Below are 23,867 nucleotides of genomic sequence, written 5' to 3' on the forward strand. Positions count from 1 at the left end.
CTTGTCTTCTTTGCTGTATATTAAACTCCATGAGGACAAGGACCATGTCAAATTTGTTTTAACTGCTACATTTTCAACATGTAGCTTAGTGTCTGACACAATATAAGGATATAGTCAGTAAATATTTATTGAATGAATGAACCCAAAGGAACCAGCTGTCTCACTAGTGATATCTTGAGACCAGAAGGTTTGCCACCCTCTATTCAGAAATCCTATTGATATCTCTTTTCAATCTTTGAATTGTTTTTATAAGAGCTTATTTGTATCCAAGATTTCTGACAGAACTCTTCTTTCCTAACATGAACCTTCTCGTTTTCAGGCAATTGGCTGTGGTATTGTAGAAAGCATACTAAACTGGGTGAAGTTTAAGGCTCAAGTCCAGTTAAACAAGAAGTGTTCAGCTGTAAAACATAACAGAATCAAGGGAATTCCCAAACTTGATGATGCCAATGATGCAGGTACACATTTAATGTTTCCAAAACTTTAAATCTTATAGCTGTTGTTTGTTTTATTCATTAACAGCATACCATGAGAATTTTTCTAGACAGTTAACATCAAGAGGATATTTTACTCTGTTAAAAATTAATGGAGGCCCTGGCCGGTTGGCTCAGTGGTGGAGTGTCGGCCTGGCGTGCAGAAGTCCCAGGTTCGATTCCTGGCCAGGGCACACAGGAGGAGTGCCCATCTGCTTCTCCACCCCTCCCCCTCTCCTTCCTCTCTGTCTTTCTCTTCCCCTCCCGCAGCCGAGGCTCCATTGGAGCAAAGATGGCCCGGGCGCTGGGGATGGCTCCTTGGCCTCTGCCCCAGGCGCTAGAGTGGCTCTGGTTGCAACAGAGCAACGCCCGGGAGGGGCAGAGCATCGCCCCCTGGTGGGCAGAGTGTCGCCCCCTGGTGGGCGTGCCGGGTGGATCCCGGTCAGGCGCATGCGGGAGTCTGTCTGACTGTCTCTCCCCGTTACCAGGTTCAGAAAAATACAAAAAAAAAAAAAAAAATTTAATGGATTCCCTGTTATTAAACGTTTAGGACATTTCAGTTTTTGACTGTTGTAAATAATGTTGAGATGATTTGGGGCGGGGGGTATAGTACAAGAGTGTATACATAATGATCCATAGAAGAGGAAATTTTCCCTGACCCTCTTAGGTTCCTGGCTGGGTCTGAAAATTAAGCTGACCAAGGCAGATTAACAGGAAAAAGCATACGGATTTATTTAATATAAATTTTATGTGGTATGGGAGTCCATGAAGCCCCAAAGAAATAGTTAAACCAGGTGTTTTTAGGTTTGATGAAGAGTGGAAAGTCATGGGAAGATATGCTAACCAGAGAGTGTGAGCTAAGTGTAGTGAAGCTGGGGAAACTCGACAGGCCAGTTCATTCCGATTCTCTCAGTGTCCCTCAGTCTGCAAGACAAGAATGTTCCTTTCCTCTGGGTGTAATCAAATGAATGTTCAGCAGTAGCATAAATATGAGAAATTAGCCTAAGAAACTAAGGCTTTTATTTAATATGAACTTTAGCTAAAATATATATTTATTAGCTCTATTTTATTGCTAAGCCAACTTGCTATGAATTATAAATTATTTGGGTTTTATTATGAAGCTATTAACAGCATATCTAAGTTAATATTTGAGATTAAACTAAATGTGCCAATATTAATTTGTGTATCTTTATTTTAGGGGGCCGAAACTCTACTGACTGTACACTTATTCTAACTGAGGGAGACTCAGCCAAAACTTTGGCTGTTTCAGGCCTTGGTGTGGTTGGAAGAGATAAATATGGGGTTTTCCCTCTTAAAGGAAAAATACTCAATGTTCGAGAAGCTTCTCATAAACAGGTAGAATATAAAATTATCTTTAAAATCTCTGTCTGGTTTGATAATGCAGGGTTTCATGCTTGTGTTTCACTCCCTCATTGGGCATTTAAAAATATTTTTAGATTGTTATTTTAAGAAATTGGGTACATAATAAATAGCATGTCTTAATAGATCTTTCTGACTTACTAAAGTATAGGCTAATAATAACTCAAATTACAGGAGCACAAAATAATCCAAACAACATATATACCATTGTATTTACTCTTTTCAAGTTTATAAGCAATATATGTTCATTTCAGATAATGGAAAATTCTGAAATTAACAATATCATAAAGATTGTGGGTCTTCAGTACAAGAAAAATTATGAAGATGAGGATTCACTGAGAACTCTTCGTTATGGGAAGATAATGATTATGACAGATCAGGTCAGATTTGCTTTTCATAATACTCATGTATTATTGTTACATTGCTTTCCTGCCATGAAAGGAAACTACTTAACTTGGAACTTGAGTCATTATCTCTCATCAATATCTAATTCAATATTATGTTTATATCATGTACATTATATAGGTTAAGAGTCTGTATCTGAATAATCTTTGAATAGCCTTTTTTTATTAATCCCCATAGAAAAAATTTTGAGAGATTATCGGTGTGTCAATCATAATTTTTTTAGTTTCTATACAATTCTTCTGTGTTTGGTCTTCCAAATATTTCTAGGACCAAGACGGTTCCCATATTAAAGGCTTGCTGATTAATTTTATTCATCACAACTGGCCCTCTCTTCTGCGACATTGTTTTCTAGAGGAATTTATCACTCCCATTGTAAAGGTATAGTAACTTCTAAGATACCATAACGGATATGATAAGGCTCTACTTCTCAAACCTTGATATACACACAACACCAGTGAAGTATGGTGGTATGTAGGAGACCCAGAACTTTGCAAAGCCACAAAAATGTGTTCTTTACCACAGGTGTCTAAAAACAAACAAGAAATGGCATTCTATAGTCTTCCTGAATTTGAAGAATGGAAGAGTTCTACACCAAATCATAAAAAATGGAAAGTCAAGTATTACAAAGGTTTGTAATGAAACTCATAGGACTTCTCACTTTGTAATACAGCAGTATACAGGATTATCTTGAGTAACTTGGTGTTTTTGGTCATGTAGGTTTGGGCACCAGCACCTCAAAGGAAGCTAAAGAATACTTTGCAGATATGAAAAGACATCGTATTCAATTCAAATATTCTGGCCCTGAAGATGATGCTGCGATCAGCCTGGTAAGTTTAAATTGTATTTCATCTACACATTCTGGTTTTATAAATCACTGCTTTAACTAGTCATTTGAAACATTTAAATTTTATACAATAGAATGTTTTATAAACAAGAATGTTTTCAGTAAGCATATCCCAAAGAATGGGACCAGGTTTTATTTTATAAAACTGAGGTTTTATTGTTTTAGTTTTTATACGAGATACTTTTGAATCTATTAGTACCAGTGACATCTTCATATTCTAATTTGTAGGCCTTTAGCAAAAAACAGGTAGATGATCGAAAGGAATGGTTAACTCATTTCATGGAGGATAGGAGACAACGGAAGTTACTTGGCCTTCCTGAGGTAAAAATTTTAAATATATTCCACAAAATGTACTATTTACTGACCTTTTAGTATTGATACAATAAATTTAAGTTACCGAGTGGTTATTTCAATAAAAAGTAATAATCAATAGCTTTATAAATATTCTTACTCTTATTTAGACTGCTGCATAAATATATTGGGCATAAATGAAATTACAAAGACTATATTTTTCTAATTGTGCCGCAATTAAAATTGCTTTATCCTTAAAACAAAATACTTATGTTTTTTTTTTTTTGTTTTTTTTTTTTTTTGTATTTTTCCGAAGCTGGAAACGGGGAGAGACAGTCAGACAGACTCCCGCATGCGCCCGACCGGGATCCACCCGGCACGCCCACCAAGGGTGACGCTCTGCTCACCAGGAGCGATGCTCTGCCCCTCTGGGGTGTCGCTCTGCCGCGACCAGAGCCACTCCAGCGCCTGGGGCAGAGGCCAAGGAGCCATCCCCAGCGCCCGGGCCATCCCTGCTCCAATGGAGCCTCGCTGCGGGAGGGGAAGAGAGAGACAGAGAGGAAGGACGGGGGGTGGGTGGGGGGGGTGGAAGCAAATGGGCGCCTCTCCTATGTGCCCTGGCCGGGAATCAAACCCGGGTCCCCTGCACGCCAGGCCAATGCTCTACCGCTGAGCCAACCGGCCAGGGCCTACTTCTGAATTTTTGAGGGACTTAATAACTATCCTAAAAGTGCCAAGAGGTTTCTTTGTTGCATTATTTTAAACTAGATCATATAATGATCTCTTTGGTCCCTCAGGATTATTTGTATGGACAAACTACCACATATCTGACATACAATGACTTCATAAATAAGGAACTTATCCTGTTCTCAAATTCTGATAATGAGAGATCTATCCCATCTATGGTGGATGGTAAGTTCCAATTTTTTAGTCTGTTTTTATCATAACATGGAAATCAATGCCCATAAATGGTTAAATTGAGGTTACTAATATTTGCGCTTCTTTCATTTTGAAGGTTTGAAACCAGGTCAGAGAAAGGTTTTGTTTACATGTTTCAAAAGGAATGACAAGCGAGAGGTGAAGGTTGCCCAATTAGCTGGGTCAGTGGCTGAGATGTCCTCTTATCATCATGGTGAGGTAAACACACAACCTATAATGTTTGCAGAAATACCTGCAAAATCATTCTCCAAACATTAGTGAGACTATAAGCTGGTGCATGTGTAGTAGAGAACAACATGCTGAAATCTATCAGACTAGGTAGGTGCTTACACTATGACCTAACAAATCTATTTCTGAAAATAATATTTCTATAAAGATGCACATAAATCTGCAAGGATGAAAGATGTTTATTATTAATTTTGACATTTTAACTTAGACATGAAAAATAGGAAAATTGTTATAAATTTATATGTATAACATATCTATGCATGGAATCAGTGATGTAACTGAAGTAAATCTGTGTACTAACATTGAAGAATGTCCGTGTTCTCTTGTCAGATGGAGGAAAACAGGCAGAACAGTACTTAAGCAAAATATCTGAAAGGATGTGTTCCCCCCGCTTTTTTTTTTTTTTTTAACTTATGATTTTTAGCAAGAGGAAGGGAGGGAGAGAGAGACAGGAACATCTATCTGTTTCTGTATGTACCTGAGCAGGTATCAAACCAATAACCTCTGCACTTTGGGATGATGCTCTAACCAACTGAGCTTTCTAACCAAGGCTCCAATTTTTTTTTTTTTCCTCAGGGCTCCAAATTTTTATATATGTCTGGATTGTTTGACTTTACACAAACATACATTACTTTTTTATTTTGTGATCTGATTGCTTTTTTGGATTCATTATGTTTTAATTTTTTTTATTTTTTTATTTTATTTTTTTACAATGAGAGGGATAGACAGGGACAGACAGACAGGAATGGAGAGAGATGAGAAGCATCAATCATTAGTTTTTCATTGCGCGTTGCAACACCTTAGTTGTTCATTGATTGCTTTCTCATATGTGCCTTGACCACAGGCAGGCCTTCAGCAGACCAAGTAGCCCCTTGCTGGAGCCAGCGACCTTGGGTTCAAGCTGGTGGGCTTTTGCTCAAACCAGATGAGCCCACCACGCTCAAGCTGGAGACCTCGGAGTCTCAAACCTGGGTCCTCTGCATCCCAGTCCAACACTTTATCCACTGCGCCAGCGCCTGGTCAGGCACATTTATTATGTTTTAAAGGACTAGATTGCCTATAAGTTTTTACAACTTTAAATGTAATGATTGTCTTGCTTGTTTTGAAGTAAAATATAATGAGCACTTGGTAAATGTTCATACAACAAAAATTTGTTGAATGCTTGCCATGTACCAGTTATACAAAGATAAATATGTTTCTTACCATCAAGATATAATCACAGTTTAATCAAGAAGGCCAACACACACATAACTATAGAATAAAATTATATATGCTAGTGTAAAATGAGCAAAATGTTATAACTTAAAGAACATCTTTCATTCTGCTTTGAATGAAGAAAGGAATTATGCCCTTAAGGACTTGATTGAAATTTATTGGAAAGCAAGATCTTTGAACTTGGAGCCCAAAGCCTTGGTTTAAAGCACTATTTCTGCCTGACCTGTGGTGGCGCAGTGGATAAAGCGTCGACCTGGAAATGCTGAGGTTGCCGGTTCAAAACCCTGGGCTTGCCTGGTCAAGGCACATATGGGAGTTGATGCTTCTAGCTCCTCCCCCACTTCTCTCTCTCTGTCTCTCCTCTCTCTCTCTCTGTCTCTCCTCTCTCTCTCTCTCTCTCCCTCCCTCCCTCTCCTCTCTAAAATGAATGAATAAATAAATAAATAAACTTAAAAAAAATAAAATAAAGCACTATTTCTGCAATGTGTTTATCTGGGAAAACTCAGTAAGCATTTATACCTCATAAAACCTTACAGGATTATAGTAAGACTTAGTCACAATAATGGGCATGTATTATTAAAAGTCTACAGATCAAATGAATGAATCTTTCCTTCTCCAGATGTCACTAATGATGACCATTATCAATTTGGCTCAGAATTTTGTGGGTAGCAATAATCTGAACCTCTTGCAGCCCATTGGTCAGTTTGGTACTAGGCTGCATGGTGGTAAGGATTCTGCTAGTCCTCGATACATCTTTACTATGCTCAGGTGGGTAATGCTTTCAATTTCTATTGAATTGCCATTTCCAATTTTGAAATAATGTGAGACTTAGTTGACAAAAAATATAAAATCAGTTCTACAATGTACTTTTGTGTAAATGCATAGACTATTAATTAAAAATAAACTAACTCATTAAAGCTTAATTATACTACTGTTTGCAATAAGTGGAAAGACAAAATTCTATTTCAGTTTGATAGCCATAGCCTTTGTATCCCTTAGAAGTATTCTTTTCTTGCCAAACTATAAATGTTTTTACTTCCATTCTTATATTTTCCTTCTTTTTTTCTCAGTTTATTAGGATGACATAGATTAATGAAATCACATAGCTTTTTGGTGTACAATTCTATAATCATCTGTATATTGTATTGTGTGTTTACCACTTCTCTTTCTTTATATGGGGAGAGTGGTTCTAAACCAGGATAAATTTTGCCCCCCAGATGATATGTAGCAATGTCTGGAGACATTTTTGTCATAACTAGAGAAGCCATGATACTGGCATCTAGTGGGCAGTGGCCAGGAATACTACTAAACACCCTGCAGTGCACAGGACAGCCCTCCACAACAAAGAATTATCTGACCCAAAATGTCAATAGTGTCGAGTTGAGAAACCCTACTGCAAGATTTGGGTCAGAGTAAAGAAGAGCTTGATTCTTCCTGTCATCTTATCCTTTCAGCAGCACTGGATACAGTGAAATCACTCCATCCTCCCTGAAACTTTATTTGGCCTCCAAGACACCAGACTGTTGGTTCCCTTCCTTATTATCCTTTTTGCTGGGTTCTTCCAAACCTCTAAATATTGGCCTGTCTCAAAGTTCCTTCATCAGATCTCTGGACTTCCACTAGCTACTCTCACTTCCCACCCATGGATGATACCTCATCCACTCAGTCTCCTCACTCCAGCCCTGGATCTCCAAACTCAAATGTCTATCCTCTTAACATTTACCACTTGGATATCTAGTAAGTATTTCAAACATAAATCCAAAACAAAATCATGTCTCAATAAATGGAATGCCATTCTTCTGATTTTCAGAATAAAAACCTTGAAGTCACCTTTGACTCCTTTTCTCCACACCTGTATCCATTCTATCATCAAATCCTATGGGCTCGGCAGTGGAAAAATACTAAGCCACACCATTCATCAAAACAATTTTTTTTTTTTTTGACAGAGAGAGAGATTGGACAGATAGTGACACACAGACTGGAAGGGAGAAAGATGAGAAACATCAATTCTTTGCTGGAATACCTTAGTTGTTCATTGATTGCTTTCTCATACATGCCTTGACCAGGGGGCTACAGCAGAGTGTATGACCCCTTGCTCAAACCAGTGACCTTGGGTTTCAAGCCCGCGACCCTATGCTCAAGCGGATGAGCCCATGCTCAAGCCAGCAACCTTGGGGTTTTGAACCTGGGTCATCTGTGTCCCAGTCCAACACTATTTATTGCGCCACCGCCTGGTCAGGCTAAACAATTATAATTTAGTCTACCATCCTTCTTTATCATGGCAGCCAATTAATTTTTTTTATATATATACTTGATCTTAGCATAAAGGCCGAGAAGCAATCCAATTAATTTTTTAAAAATAGGTCACCTATTCACAACCTTCCAACTGCTTTATTTAGAGTAAATCTAAAGCTCTAGTTTAGCTAACCAGACCTTACACGGTCTGTGTGCCCACTCATATCTTTTTATTCCATCTCATATCATTTCTGCTCCAAACACACCTGGTTACTTTGTCTGTATATGCCAAGCACACTCCCTCTTCAGGGCCTTTTACTTACTGGTCCCTCTTGTTTGCAATACTCTTTCCACTGATAACATCAGAGCTCAATCTCTCAACTTCTCTTAAATATTATCCTATTAGGAAGTCCATACCATTCCTTAGCATGTCTTCAATTGCTCTTAGCTACTGTATTTTTCTTCTTAGCAGTTATTGCACCACCTGAAAAATGTAAGTTTGTTGTCTAGCTTCCTATACTAGATGTGAGCTCCTTGGAAGCTCAGACTTTATGTCTGCAATGCATGGCATATAGAAAGTGCTCAATAAATATTAAGTGAACATTAGCAAATAAAGCCAATGCAATTTTCATGTATAGGTATGAGAAAACACGTCCTTTTCATGAATGTTAAGGATCAAAGCCAGGCCCTGGCCAGTTGGCTCAGTGGTAGAGTGTCGGCCCAGTATGTGAATGTCCCAGGTTTGATTCCCGATCAGGGCACACAGGAGAGGTGCCCATCTGCTTCTCCACCCCTCCCCCTCTCGCTTTTCTCTCTCTCTCTCTCTCTCTCTCTCTCTCTCTCTTTCTCTCACTCCTGTAGCCATGGATCAATTGGAATGAGTTGGCTCCGAGCACTGAGATTGGCTCCATGGCCTCCACCTCAGGCACTAATAAGAGCTCGGTTACCGAGCAGTGGAACAGTGCTCCAGATGGGCAGAGCATCGCCCTCTAGTGGTTTTGCTGGGTGAATCCCAGTCAGGGAGCATGTGAGAGTCTCTGGCTCTACTCCTCTCACTGAATTAAAAAAAAGTATCAAAGCCAGTATTTTTGTAAAATAACATTCTTTGATTCTTTTCTTTAGTCCTTTGGCTCGGTTGTTATTTCCACCAAAAGATGATCACACATTAAAGTTCTTATATGATGACAACCAACGTGTGGAGCCTGAATGGTACATTCCTATTATACCGATGGTGCTGATAAATGGCGCTGAAGGAATTGGTACTGGCTGGTCCTGCAAAATCCCCAACTTTGATATTCGTGAAGTTGTGAATAACATCAGGCGTTTGATGGATGGAGAGGAACCTTTGCCAATGGTAACTATTGTGAATATATTAGGAACCTTAGTTTTCCTCTGGTTTCAATTCAATAGACTATATGGCTAAAGAGGACATAAATATACAATTTATTTCACACTTAATTGTTAGATTTATTGTTCAATGCTATTGTGATTTCTGTTTTTAGTGTCGCATTTAGAAAACTTTTTTTTTTTTTTTAATACCAATTTAGCTTCCAAGTTACAAGAACTTCAAGGGTACTATTGAAGAGCTGGCTCCAAATCAATATGTGATTAGTGGTGAAGTGGCTATTCTTAATTCCACAACCATTGAAATCTCAGAACTTCCCATCAGAACATGGACCCAGGTATATAATTGTGGGTTTCATGTGTGTGTGATCAGTAGAAACACTTTGTACTGATGCTTGTTGAATATTCAGAAGCCTATGTTTTAGAAACTTACAAAAGTATTATTTCTTTAGACATACAAAGAACAAGTTCTAGAATCCATGCTGAATGGCACTGAGAAGACACCGCCTCTCATAACAGATTATAAGGAATACCATACAGACACTACTGTGAGGTTTGTTGTGAAGATGACTGAAGAGAAACTGGCTGAGGCAGAGAGAGCTGGACTACACAAAGTCTTCAAACTCCAGACTAGTCTCACATGCAACTCCATGGTATGTCTTGTTTTATGAGATACATATATTTCAATTTATATTAATATCAATATTAAAAGGGAATCATAAGCTACTTTTATAATTTGAAAGAGTAAAGTCATTTCTCTAAAACCATTAGAGCTTAGCCAATTTATCTACTCTTGCCTCAACTCTTGTTTTTATTTTTCAGGTGCTTTTTGACCACGTAGGCTGTTTGAAGAAATATGACACAGTGCTGGATATCCTAAGAGACTTCTATGAACTCAGGCTTAAATATTATGGATTAAGAAAAGAATGGCTTCTAGGAATGCTTGGTGCTGAATCTGCTAAACTGAACAATCAGGCACGCTTTATCTTAGAGAAAATAGATGGCAAAATAATCATTGGTATGTTTTTGGAATAACTGCCTGTACTAAATTATAATTATGCCAAACTTCCTTTAAACATTTCTGTTGAGAGTAATGATGGGGAGGGAAGGAAAAACCCATTTAGTTCAGCTGGCTACTTAAATGAGCATTTCTTTGAAATACTTAATGAGGTGTTTTATTGTTTGAAAGACAGCTTTTCCTAGATTAAGCATTGTGAGAAGTCACGATATAGTTGATACACAGAACAGAGAACTAGAAGAGGTTCCTGTGTAAACTGATTAATTAAAAGTCTGATAGGTGCCTGACCTGTGGTGGCGCAGTGGATTAAAGCGTCGACCTGGAATGCTGAGGTCGCCGGTTCAAAAACCCTGGGATTACCTGGTCAAGGCACATGTGGGAGTTGATGCTTCCTGCTCCTCCCTTCCTCTCTCTCTCTCTCTCTCTCTCCCCTCCTTCTCTCCTCTCTAAAATGAATAAATAAAGTCTTTAAAAAAAATAAAATTAAAAAAAAAAAAGTCTGATAGAAAAAAAAAAGGACTGGAAGTAAGATTATAAATGGCTTCTATTATAAGTAAATTGTGTACTTAAGCCTGAAGGAATCATGTTTTAGGGTATTTTTTAAGACTTTGAAAGCAACCAAGTCAGGGTTTAGGTGACCAAGAAGAAAACTGTTTTGACTAAAGCTTGGGGTAAAAGGAAGGTTAAAAGGAGCTCCATTTTGTCCAGGGCTAACTAGGAAGGCTGGGCAACTGACTCATTACTCAGTTATAGTGGCAAGTCCCAAAAATTCAACAACATGAGTTACTGGTGATCACAGGAAAATTTCTGGTGGTACACAAAAATGTTAAATTTAACGGTTACATGTTTAATTTCATGAGTATTTTTAAATATAACAACACTAGCATATCAAACCCTACATTTCACATGTATGATTACTTAAGGCAAGTCTAAAATAAGTAATGGCTATGACTCAAAAACAAAAAGTAAAGGTTGTATTGACTACTGTAAACATTAGAAGAAGGGTTCTATAGAGAAAAAAATGAATGCAACATGGAGAAATCAATGTCTGGGTGGTACTAAAACCTTGACCAAACATTTTTAAAAAGCAGGGAATATAATTGAGGTAGACACGAGAAATAAAGATTTGGATTTTATTTTGGTGAGTTATGATTAGATCATAGCCTCATATGATTTGACTGCCCCCTTGTGGTAATTTATTTTAATCAGGGGCACTGATTGCTTTTTCCTTGACTGTCAAATAAATAAATGACAACAGCAAACACAACATAGCCATCCAGTGTGCATGAATCAAAATTATACCTTTTTTTTATTTGTCATAGCAGCAAAAAATATTTTTTGGTGTGCCTCAGAATTTTAGTAATTAGTTTATGTGAGCCATGAGGTGAAAAAGATTGAAAATTGCTGGTTTGGGGAGAATATTTAATTAGAGCTGTCTGTTAAAAACACAGGTTTGAACTATGGATGTCCATTTATACACAGGTTTTTTTCAATAAATACTTTAGAAAAATTTTCAGAGGTTTGTGACAATTTGAAAAAACTTGCAGGCAAACCTTATGATTTTCTTAATATTTTCTTTACCTTTATTGTAAGAGTATAGTATATAATGGATGTAATATACAAAATATGTATTAATCAATTTTGTTATTTTTTAAGCTTCCAGTCAACAGTAAGTTATTAGTAGTTAAGTCTTGGGGTAGTCAAATTACATGGAGATTTTTTTTCTTTTTCTTTTTTTTTTCTTTTTTTTTTTTTTGCATTTTTCTGAAGCTGGAAACAGGGAGAGACAGTCAGACAGACTCCCGCATGTGCCCGACCGGGATCCACCCGGCACGCCCACCAGGGGGCGACGCTCTGCCCATCCTGGGCGTCGCCATGTTGCGACCCGAGCCACTCTAGCGCCTGGGGCAGAGGCCACAGAGCCATCCCCAGCGCCCGGGCCATCTTTGCTCCAATGGAGCCTTGGCTGCGGGAGGGGAAGAGAGAGACAGAGAGGAAGGCGCGGCGGAGGGGTGGAGAAGCAAATGGGCGCTTCTCCTATGTGCCCTGGCCGGGAATCGAACCCGGGTCCTCTGCACGCTAGGCCGACGCTCTACCGCTGAGCCAACCGGCCAGGGCCTACATGGAGATTTTTAACTATTCAGGAGGTCAGGTCCCCAATCCCCCTGCATTGTTCAAGGATCAACAGAATATACCAGGATGTACAAATTTATCCAAGTCAAAGATAGTTTACTAATTTTCACTTTTAGTCTTTTTGAATTTGAATTGAGCCTGACCTATGGTGGTGCAGTGGATAAAGCGTCAATCTTGAATTTGAATTAATATGGTAAAACCTTATTACTTTTCTAAATTATTACTTAAAACCAACCATTACCTCTGTTTACATTTTTTTAATAGAAAATAAACCTAAGAAAGAATTAATTAAAGTTTTGATTCAGAGGGGATATGATTCAGATCCTGTGAAAGCTTGGAAAGAAGCCCAGCAAAAGGTAATTTCTTGGTTAGCATTTTTCTATAATATTAATGACTGTGTATAATCTAATGTGTATGTTTCACATTTTCTATTAAAACTACATTTTAATTCCTCCTGTAGGTTCAAGATGAAGAAGAAAATGAAGAGAGTGATAATGAAAAGGAAACTGAAAAGAGTGACTCTGTAACTGGACCAACTTTCAACTACCTTCTAGATATGCCACTTTGGTATCTAACCAAAGAGAAGAAAGATGAGCTGTGCAAACTAAGAAATGAAAAAGTAAGTTGATGGATGGTGCATGTTGCTTAGTTAAATCATAAAGGTAAAAACTTAATGTGTGTGTCATGAAAATGCTGTTTATGCACATAAAAATTAACTCAAATTTTTGACTACCTTATTAAGGAACAAGAGCTAGAAACATTAAAGAGAAAAAGTCCATCAGATTTGTGGAAAGAAGACTTGGCTGCTTTTATTGAAGAGCTGGAGGTGTGTAGTTTATAATGCCCATGTTACAATTTTTATTGATGATATAATAGATTCTAGCAATATACCTCTTTATCAAGAAATTTCACAATTGGCAATAGAAAGAATATGGGACACATAAGGAAATATTCCAAGATAATACATAAAAGAAAAAATTGTTTAAAACTAGAGTGAAGTAAATGATGCCAGGAAAAATACTAACGAAGTTTTTGGACAAAGATGAAAGGGCAGATGATTTCTGACCCATTGGGACTAAGAAGATAAGAAGAATTGAAATGTGAAAGAAGACCCACCTAGCCCAGTCCTTCAGATCGACCTAAAAGGAAAGAGACAGTTTACCTTCAGGGCAAACTGATCAGTAGTTTCAGAAGATTCTCTATTAATTTCACTAATTTGGTATTCCAACATTATTATAACATAAGAAAAAGCATTTGATAAATTAGGCTGAAAAGAATAACATGCAGATTTATACTTTTGTGCTTCAGTATGGTGCCCAGCTTACAATCAGTTGAGTTTGCTTTTTTTATCCTCAGATTAATTGGTAAAATCAAGAGTAGAACCCATTCTTCTGTCTCCACATTGTTCAAAGTGTATTTTAATTATATCTTCATTGTTGTGGTATATTTAGTTATAGAACAGGTTATCACAAATTTATATTAAGATATAACAAATAAATCAGTTTTATGCTATCCCTATAATGTAATAAAGGTGTTGTAATGCTTCTGTAAGCTTATAAACTTGCTTTCTTCTATCCCTAGACTCTTGAAGCCAAGGAAAAACAAGATGAACAAGTAGGGCTTCCTGGAAAGGGGGGGAAAGCAAAGGGTAAAAAAACAAAAATGGCTGAAGTTTTACCCTCTCCCAGTGGAAAAAGAGTCATCCCCCGAGTGACCATAGAGATGAAAGCAGAGGCTGAGAAGAAAATTAAAAAGAAAATTAAGGTATATTCTTGAAAACATTATATGTAAAATACTTTAAACTTATTTCTACATAAAATTAAAAGAATTATAAGTTTTCTACTCCCATAGTTGGGAATTTATCCTATATCTATATTGAATCTGATTTGTTTTTAATGTTTAAATATCTTTAAAAAGTCATAGCTGGCCTGACCAGGTGGTGGTGCAGTGGGTAGAGCATCGGACTGGGATGCAGAAGGACCCAGGTTCGAGACCCTGAGGTCGCCAGCTTGAGTGCAGGCTCATCTGGTTTGAGCAAAAGCTCACCAGCTTGGACCCAAGGTGCTGGTTCCAGCAAGGGGTTGCTCGGTCTGCTGAAGGCCCGCGGTCAAGGCACATGTGAGAAAGCAATCAATGAACAACTAAGGTGTTGCAATGCTCAATGAAAAGCTAATGATTGATGCTTCTCATCTCTCTTCGTTCCTGTCTGTCTGTCCCTGTCTATCCCTCTCTCTGACTCTCTCTCTGTCTCTGTAAAAAATAAATAAATAAATAAAATTTTAAAAAAAGTCATAGCTGGCCCTGGCTGGTTGGCTCAGCGGTAGAGTATCAGCCCAGCGTGTGGAAATCCCAGGTTCGATTGCCGGCCAGGGCACACAGGAGAAATGCTCATCTGCTTCTCCACTCTTCCCCCTCTCCTTCCTCTCTGTCTCTCTCTTCCCCTCCCGCAGCCAAGGCTCCACTGGAGCAAGGTTGGCCCAGGCGCTGAGAATGGCTCCATGGCCTCCACCTCAGGTGCTAGAATGGCTCTGGTTCAGAGCAAAGCCCCTGGTGGGCATGCTGGGTGGATCCTGGTCGGGCGAATGTGGGAGTCTGTCTGACTGCCTCCCAGCTTCTAACTTCAGAAAAATACCAAAAAAAAAAGTCACAGCTGTATCTTTATTCAGAGCTCTTAACCAGAACCCAAAGAATAAAGCACTCTTTAAGCAGATATAGATTTCTATGTTTGACCTTATAATTCCAAATAATAAAAGTTGGCAGAACTTGACCATTTTCATCTTGCTATCTTTTAGAATGAAAATACTGAAGGAAGCCCTCAAGAGGACAGTGTGGAGCCAGGCCAAAAACAAAGATTAGAGAAGAAACAGAAAAGAGAACCAGGTATTAAAACATTTTAAGGGAAAGGGTATAGAGTGGAGATAAAATTATGTTTGTTACCTAGTATATTCCACATAGATAGTCAATAAGCTCTGTGTACATGAAGGAGAACTGTCTGAAGTATTCTTGAACCTCCCTAGTAGTGTCCTTAGGATTTAATCTGAGTACAGATATTATGTGTGGGGGTGTTTTTTGTTTGTTTGTAGCAAATATTTTACTGGTAAGTACATGGTTTCAGTGGCAATAATAAAGTCACTTGAACAGAAGACAATAATCAAATCAAAAGAATAAATGCTTGCTAATTATCAGAAAATCTGTGGCCATTTAGGGCAATCACTTAAATCCAAAATCACTGCGAGGCCATATATATATATATATATATATATATATATATATTTGGTATCATTTTTAGAAAGTCTAGATATTATTAATATAGTTTTATATAAGTAGTGCTTCATTAACTATAGGTTCTTTTTTTTTTATTGTGTTTACATAGATTCTAGTGTCCCCCCAAATGCCCCCGAGAGGCCATATCTTAAAGAAGACACATCCTCAGATGGAATAGGTCCATAGTATCTGAAATCTGTAAAAGTTTGTAGAACATCGCCTTCTAACCAAACATGACTCTTTGGCACCATGGGTCTATTCTACAATGCATTCAATTTTTAGGGAAGTTGTAGGGTTTTGGGGGGGGAGCATTATCTCAGCATAGATGGATGATTTATGGTTTCAAGATTCCTCCAGCCCCAAAGAACATCAAAAAACTCTCACCCAGGATACAGGTAGGCCTTCCTCACCTAAGTAGAGATCATTTTGTAATGAAATACTTTGTAAATTTAGCAACTTGAATTCCTTGGTTGAGATCCAAAGAAAACATATTTAGCTAATTAGATTTCACTTTCTAGCCAGTTATGAGGTTCCAAAACATCTAATATGTCAATTGATAGAGCTTGAGAACAATGACCATATCTTAATGATGTTTGTATTATCCCTAGAATTTAACATCATGCCTAGGATATAGTTAATACTCAGTAAATCATATTAACCATTCATTATGTCTTTACCTGAGTATCTACTTTTAATTTCTTAAAGATATTCACATACCAAATTCACCTATTTAAAGTGGATCAGTCAGTGCTTTTAGTATTTGCAAAAGTTTTAGAACAATTTCTTGCTCCCCAAAAGAAACACTGTATTCATTACTGATTGCTCCCCATTTCTTCCCAACTCCTCCCCCTAGGCAACCACTTATCTATTTCTGTCCCAAATTTGCCTATTTTAGACATTTCATATAAATAGAAATTATGTAATATGTGGTCTTTTATGGCTGGCTTCTTTCACTTAGCATATTGGTTTCCAGGGTCATCCATGCAGCAGCATGTATCAATACTTCATTTTTTATTGCCAAATATTTCATTGTAGAGATATGCCAACCACATTTTGTTATTTGCTCATCAGTTGATAGGTATTTGGGTTGTTTCAACTTTTGTCTATTGTGAATAATGCTGCTATGAACATTTGTGTGTAAGTTTTTGTGTGAACTTATATTTTAATTTCTCTTGGGTAGATACCTAGGAGTAGCATTGCTGGTTCATTTGATTTTTCCTTGATATCCTTTTGAGGATCTGCCACTGTTTTTCAAAGCAACCACACAATTTTACATTCCTCCCAGTAATTTGTGAGGGTCCAATTTCTCTACATCCTCACCAACACTAGTTAATTGTCTTTTTCATTCAAGCCATCCTAGTGGCTATGAAGTGGTATTGTGTTTCGGGTTTGCATATTCCTGTTAGCTAATGATGTTGAGCATCATTTCCTGTGCTTATGGACCATTTATATTTCTTTGGAGAAATGTCTAGTCAGATCCTTTGCCCATTTTTTGAGTTGTCTTTTTATGGTTGAGCTAGTTATATGAGTTCTCTATATTCTAAGTACCTGTCCCTTTTCAAATATATGATTGTCAAATATTTTCTGCCATTCCTGATGGTATCCTTTGAAGTACAAATTTTTTATTTTCACAAAGTCTAATTGATTTATTTTTTATTCTTCTGTTGCTTGTGCTTTTGGTGTCATTTCTAATCTTTTGCCAAATCCAAGGCCATGAAAGTTGATCCTATGTTTTCTTTCAAGAGTTTTGGTTTTAGCTTTTAAATGCTCTCTAAACCATTTTGAATTAATTATTGTGTAAGGTATAAGGAAGGAGTCCAGCTTCATTCTTTTGCATGTGGATATCTAGTTGTCCAAACACCATACATTGAAAAAGTTTCTTTCCCCACTGAACTGTCTTTGCCCTTATCTAAAATCAAATTGACCAAAACTATTAAGGTTTATTTATGGATTCTCAATTCTATTCCATTGGTTGATCTCTCTATCCTTCAGTGTCTACTTTTGATAGGTAATATATGCTCAGTTCTGTGGGGAATGCAAAGATAAATAAAACAAATAGAAACATCTAAATATTAGAAAGAAGTAATAAAAGTAATGTGTGTGCCGTGCTGTGCAGAATTATATATTGGCCTTATAATGCCGCCATACACATTTAACTTTAAACCCAACTAGCAATCATTTAGCATATAAAACTGATGAATCCGTTAAGTATTTTGAGCATTCATGTTCCCATCACTGTCTCAGATGTTGTGCAGGCACAAGAAGTGGGAGAGCATGGCATTTACCCTTGAGAGCTTTATCAAGAAAAAAGATAAAGCAGTATATACTAGCCATTGTAGGGGTTTAGAGAAAGGTGAGATCAGATCTATGTGGGTACATGTAGATTATAGATGCTTTGTGGAAGAGGTAAAACTTGGGTTAGATTCTCAAAGATTAGGTATAATATAGACATTCTAGGTTAGGAGAAGAAAAATAGGCATATAATGTGCATGGAACAATGATAAGACCCCCTTAACATAGTCGAGGTGGGAGGTTACATTGGGAAAAAATAGAGCGTAGTTAAACCACTAATGAAGAGCTAGAAAACCAGATTGTTGGAAGATGGATAACATTAGATTCAACAAGGAAATAAGAAGTCAATAAGGCCTGACCAGGCAGTGGTGCAGTGGATAGAGCGTCGGACTGGGATGCGGAAGACCCAGGATCGAGACCTGAGTTCACCAGCTTGAGCGCGGGCTCATCTGGTTTGAGCAAAAGCCCACCAGCTTGAACCCAAGGTCGCTGGCTCCAGCAAGGGGTTACTCGGTCTGCTGAAGGCCCACGGTCAAGGCACATATGAGAAAGCAATCAATGAACAACTAAGGTGTTGCAATGTGCAATGAAAAACTAATGATTGATGCTTCTCATCTCTCTCTGTTCCTGTCTGTCTGTCCCTGTCTATCCCTCTCTCTGACTTACTCTCTGTCTCTGTAAAAAAAAAAGTCAGTAAGGATACTGATGAAAATATGAAGAATGGACTATATCAGAACAATAATCTTTGTTGGCCAAGATGAGGAAAATAAAGAACAAAGGATGGGTATGAGAGACATTTGGGGGAAAGAATTAACAAGACTTAGTAACATTAAACCATCTCACTCAGCCATTAAACACCGCTCAAGGTTTCATCCTACTTTTTCTTTTTGAATTGTCCTCCTTGCCTTCACTTCAGCAGTAACCTTCTGTTGTACCCATTCTTGCTTCTCTCTGATCTCCATTCTTCAACCTGGGAGAAATTTACAAGGCAAATCTGGTCATATTGTTTTCTTGTTTAAAGCAAAATCTTTAACAAGATCATCCTCTCTCCCCCTTATACTTTCCAGCTATCGTGGATTTATTTCAGATCCCTAAATGTATACTGTTTTCTCACAGGCTATTTTCTGAACTGGAATGTATCATCACCCACCTCTCTTCACCAAGTTAAAACTCTTACGTAACCTTCAGGTCTCAGCTCAAGCATCTCTTTCTTGGAGACACCTCATATTTATACACCTAAGCATACATACCACATACCCTACATAAGCATTTCATATTTATTTATGGGATTGGTTGACCAAGTTGTAAGCTCCCCAAGAAGAGAGACTACATCTGTTTCTGTTCACCATTGTCTTTGTTCCCAGCACTCACACAGAACTCAGTAAGTATTTGAAGGAAGGATGGACGACAGGAGAAAAGTGAGTCTAAGAATCTATAAAGGTGGTTAATTCCTATCTCCCTTCCAGGTACAAAGGCAAAGAAACAAAGTACCTTGCCATTTAAACCAATCAAAAAAGGAAGGAAGAGAAACCCCTGGTCTGATTCGGAATCAGAAATGAGCGGTAACGAAAGTGACTTTGATGTCCCTCCACGAGAAGTAGAGCCACGAAGGGCAGCAAGTAAGAAAAACTGAAGAACATGTAGATATGCTGAAAGATTTGAATGACCAATATATTTCAGGGCACTTAATCTCCAGAATTGTTATACCTTAGAGCAGTACTTATGTTAAATTTTTATTTGTTTATTTATTTTATTAATTTTAGCAAGAGAGGGAGGGAAGGAGATAGAAAGAGAGACAGGAACATCGAGCTGTTTCTGTATCTGTATGTACCCTGACCAGGGATCAAACTGATGATGCTTTAACCAAACAAGCTATCCAGCCAGGGCTAAATTTTTTAAAAACTAAAGCATCTTTTTTAAAATTAAACTAAAGCTTAAATCTTTATGAAATGTTATATCAATCTGTAGATTAAATATTTCTTCTGTTACTCTCTTTGATTCTTTGTATGTTTTTAATAGCAAAAACCAAATTCACAATGGATTTGGACTCAGATGAGGATTTCTCAGATTTTGATAAAAAAAGTAAAGATGAAGATTTTGTCCCATCAGATTCTAGTCCAATTAAGACCAAAACTTCCCCAAAGTAAGTATCTTGTCTAATATGGATTTTATCATAATTGGTTTTTTTGTTTTTTTTTCTTTCTTTTCCCTTTTGTATTTTTCTGAAGTTGGAAATGGGGAGGCAGTCAGACAGACTCCCACATGCGCCCAACCGGGATCCACCCAGCACGCCCACCAGGGGGCAATGCTCTGTTGCAACCAGAGCCATTCTAGCACCTGAGGCAGAGGCCATGGAGCCATCCTCAGCACCTGGGCCAACTTTGCTCCAATGGAGCCTTGACTGCGGGATGGGAAAAGAGAGACAGAGAGGAAGGAGAGGGGGAGGGGTGGAGAAGCAGATGGGCGCTTCTCCTGTGTGCCCTGGCCGAGAATCGAACCCAGGACTCCTGCACGCCAGGCCGCCACTCTACCACTGAGCCACCGGCCAGGGCCCATAATTGTTTTTAATAGCTGATGCTATCTATATTCTTAGTTGTTTGACATAGTTAGAATCGGTTGTCAGGATGTGATATTTTTTTTATTATTATTATTTTTTAATTTTATTCTAGACGTACAAACAAAGAACTGAAGCCACAGAAGAGTGCCACATCAGGTCTGTATACGTGAAAATAGTGAAAATGAGACGTCTGCTTTCCTGGGATGCTTGGGTCCACCTGGGTCCTAACCCAGACTGCAGTAGCCAAGTCGTGCCTTTGAAAATGAATGTGGGTTCTTATTAGCGTTACATTGATGTTGTTTTTGTGAGGTTTGGTTTAGAATATATATATATCTCCTACATTCAATATACTAAAAGTATCATGTGCTTGCCTAGGTGCTATGCTAGATGCTAGACATAAAAAGAAAATAACTGTTTTTGCTAATGAAGAGTCCAGAAATTAGGACACAGTTATAAGACTTCATTGGAAATATTCCCCAAAAGTCAGAGAGTTGGTATTAAAGCAGTAAGTGGATTTTCCTGTGTTGCTCTATGTGTACTATTTTCCTTCTTTTCATTTGAAGTGACAGACCTCAATGTTGATGGTGCCAAAGACAGTGTACCACTTCCTCCAAGCTCATCTGCTGCTGATTTCCCAGCTGAAACCGATGTTATAAACCTTGCTTCTAAAAAGAAAGTGACAGTGAAGAAGATAGCAGCAAAAAGTGAGCCCAAGTCTTTGAAATAGATTAATAATATTGGGATTAACTGACTACCAATTTCATTTCATATTTAAAATGGATGCTTAAAAACACTGATTCTCTAATGCATTTCTGCTTCATTAGATTGTCTTTTCCTTTGTTAAATATAACCAGACAATAGGTTGCTATAGAAAGTTCACAATGAGCCTGACCAGGCGGTGGCACAATGGATAGAGTGTCAGACTGGAACTCAGAGGGCCCAGGTTCAAAACCTGATATCACCAGCTTGAGCATGGGCTCATCTGGTTTGAGCAAAGCTCACCAGCTTGAACCCAAGATCGCTGGCTTGAGCAAGGGGTTACTCAGTCTGCTGAAGGCCCACTGTCAAGGCACTTATGGGAAAGCAATCAATGAACAACTAAGGTGTCACAACAAAGAATTAATGCTTCTCCTATCTCTCCCCCTCCTGTCTGTCTGTCTGTCCCTCTCTCTCTGTCATACACACACACACACAAAAGAAAGTTCACAGTGAGAACAATTCATGTAAGAGTGACCATGATGAGCCCTGGCCGGTTGGCTCAGCGGTAGAGCGACGGCCTAGCGTGCGGAGGACCCAGGTTCGATTCCCAGCCAGGGCACATAGGAGAAGCGCCCATTTGCTTCTCCACCCCTCCGCCGCGCTTTCCTCTCTGTCTCTCTCTTCCCCTCCCGCAGCCAAGGCTCCATTGGAGCAAAGATGGCCCGGGCGCTGGGCATGGCTCTGTGGCCTCTGCCTCAGGCGCTAGAGTGGCTCTGGTCGCAATATGGCGACGCCCAGGATGGGCAGAGCATCGCCCCCTGGGGGGCAGAGCACCGCCCCTGGTGGGCGTGCCGGGTGGATCCCGGTCGGGCGCATCCCGGTCGGGCGCATGCGGGAGTCTGTCTGACTGTCTCTCCCTGTTTCCAGCTTCAGAAAAATGAAAAAAAAAAAAAAGAGTGACCATGATGAATGCCTGTGTTGACTTGCAGGTCAGTCTTCCACCTCCACTACAGGTGCCAAAAAAAGGGCTGCACCAAAAGGAACCAAAAATTCTGATCTCCCTCAAAAGCCTGATCCCCCCAAAACCAAGAATCGCCGTAAAAGGAAGCCATCCACTTCTGAGGATTCTGATTCTAATTTTGAGGAAATGATTTCTAAAGCAGTAACAGGCAAGGTGAGTGTTGATCCTAACCAGTCCTTGCTGTAAGTGTTTTAAAACACAGCCAAGCTTTGCTTTTATAATTTGGCACCTTTTTAAGAAAATAAATTTAAATCCCATAATTTATTAGCTTTTATTGTATTTAGTAATGCCACTTAAGTCAATGAGAGAGTTAGTTTAGATCTGTTTCTTACTACATATATATTAGAAGGTCTGCTGGTATATTTTTTACATTGGAATTCTGCTGTCAGGTTGACATGTGCAAATTATTTGGGCTTTTCTTGTTTAGAAATTCAAGGTGGAGAGTGATGACTTAGACTCATCTGTGGCTCCTCGGGTAAAGTCTGGACGGGCAAAGAAACCTATAAAGTACCTCGAAGAATCAGATGAAGATGATCTATTTTAAAATGTGAGGTGATTATTTTAAGTAATGATCTTATTGAGCCCAAGACTAGTTTTATACTTCCCTCAATCTCTTCATTTCCTTTCCTTTGAATTTAGTTGGGGAAGATAGTTTTAATCTAGAAATGTCAAAGTGAAGTATGTAGACCCCAGTGTTCCTTATCTTTTTAAAATACCACCTAATGGTGGTCTATCTCGTGGGCATTTTCTTCTCTGCCTTGTCTGTGTTTCAGTCTGTTTTCTTTGTCTTTAAAATTTGAGTTTAATTTCTTCTGGATCCTAGAGATAGTTGTGTGGTCACTTCATCATAATGTAGTTTATTGACCATAATACATTAAGCTAAAATTAGAGTACTTTGATATAAAATTGTCGTATCCACTGTACCTTTTTTCCTACTTTAATAAATATGAAATACAGCATTAATTGTTTTCTCTTAGTTGAATATTGAATAGCTAATTTTTTATCAGATAGAACATTATAGTTCTAGTACAAATATATTCCTCACTCAGCCATTTTTGAATTTTGTTCTCAAGCAATGGGAAGTTGCTCATATTCTTCATATCCTTTAGAATATCAGCAGAGGGTAAAGAAAAACACCCTGGCTGTTGAGCACCTCAACACAGTCAATAAGATGAAGGAAATTGTACCATAAATATGTGACTATCTCAACTTTTGACTTTTCTCCTCTTGTTGCCTCTGAGTCTGAATTTCCCAAAGGACAAATTTCTAGGGAGCATTGTTGCATAAAAGTGGGGACATTTACTCAGAGATCTTATGTATTTTATTGATGCCATACCCAGAAGTGAGCTATTACATCTATTTGGAGAAATCTTCATAGTTTCCAACTTGTAAACTTTTTGAACATCTTTCTGCATTTTATGTGTCTATGACTTGAGTGGTGTTATCAATGTTTTTGTAAATATTTACTATGTTTTTCTATTTAGTTTATTTCCAACGATTTTGTACTTCAATAAAACATTCTAAACATT

At 38.2% G+C, this 23,867-nt stretch overlaps 1 protein-coding gene across 1 annotated transcript in view; it reads left to right on the forward strand.

The window, feature by feature from the left end:
* The window catches only part of TOP2A (DNA topoisomerase II alpha), a 32,378-nt gene extending 8,511 nt beyond the window's left edge, over nt 1–23,867 (forward strand). Inside the window, exons 11-35 of the mRNA XM_066263681.1 lie at nt 320–458; nt 1,672–1,829; nt 2,108–2,233; nt 2,526–2,636; nt 2,781–2,886; nt 2,976–3,085; nt 3,331–3,423; nt 4,191–4,305; nt 4,409–4,530; nt 6,395–6,543; nt 9,133–9,364; nt 9,558–9,692; nt 9,807–10,007; nt 10,177–10,372; nt 12,770–12,861; nt 12,966–13,124; nt 13,248–13,331; nt 14,087–14,269; nt 15,298–15,385; nt 19,528–19,680; nt 20,081–20,204; nt 20,731–20,774; nt 21,182–21,322; nt 22,307–22,491; nt 22,766–23,867. Coding sequence (XP_066119778.1) covers nt 320–458; nt 1,672–1,829; nt 2,108–2,233; nt 2,526–2,636; nt 2,781–2,886; nt 2,976–3,085; nt 3,331–3,423; nt 4,191–4,305; nt 4,409–4,530; nt 6,395–6,543; nt 9,133–9,364; nt 9,558–9,692; nt 9,807–10,007; nt 10,177–10,372; nt 12,770–12,861; nt 12,966–13,124; nt 13,248–13,331; nt 14,087–14,269; nt 15,298–15,385; nt 19,528–19,680; nt 20,081–20,204; nt 20,731–20,774; nt 21,182–21,322; nt 22,307–22,491; nt 22,766–22,882 — 3,363 coding nt within the window. The 3' untranslated portion in view covers nt 22,883–23,867. The remainder of the gene's footprint in view (nt 1–319; nt 459–1,671; nt 1,830–2,107; nt 2,234–2,525; nt 2,637–2,780; nt 2,887–2,975; nt 3,086–3,330; nt 3,424–4,190; nt 4,306–4,408; nt 4,531–6,394; nt 6,544–9,132; nt 9,365–9,557; nt 9,693–9,806; nt 10,008–10,176; nt 10,373–12,769; nt 12,862–12,965; nt 13,125–13,247; nt 13,332–14,086; nt 14,270–15,297; nt 15,386–19,527; nt 19,681–20,080; nt 20,205–20,730; nt 20,775–21,181; nt 21,323–22,306; nt 22,492–22,765) is intronic.

Source organism: Saccopteryx bilineata, chromosome 2 (assembly GCF_036850765.1).
Source record: "Saccopteryx bilineata isolate mSacBil1 chromosome 2, mSacBil1_pri_phased_curated, whole genome shotgun sequence".
In the NCBI taxonomy this organism is placed as follows: Eukaryota; Metazoa; Chordata; class Mammalia; order Chiroptera; family Emballonuridae; genus Saccopteryx; species Saccopteryx bilineata.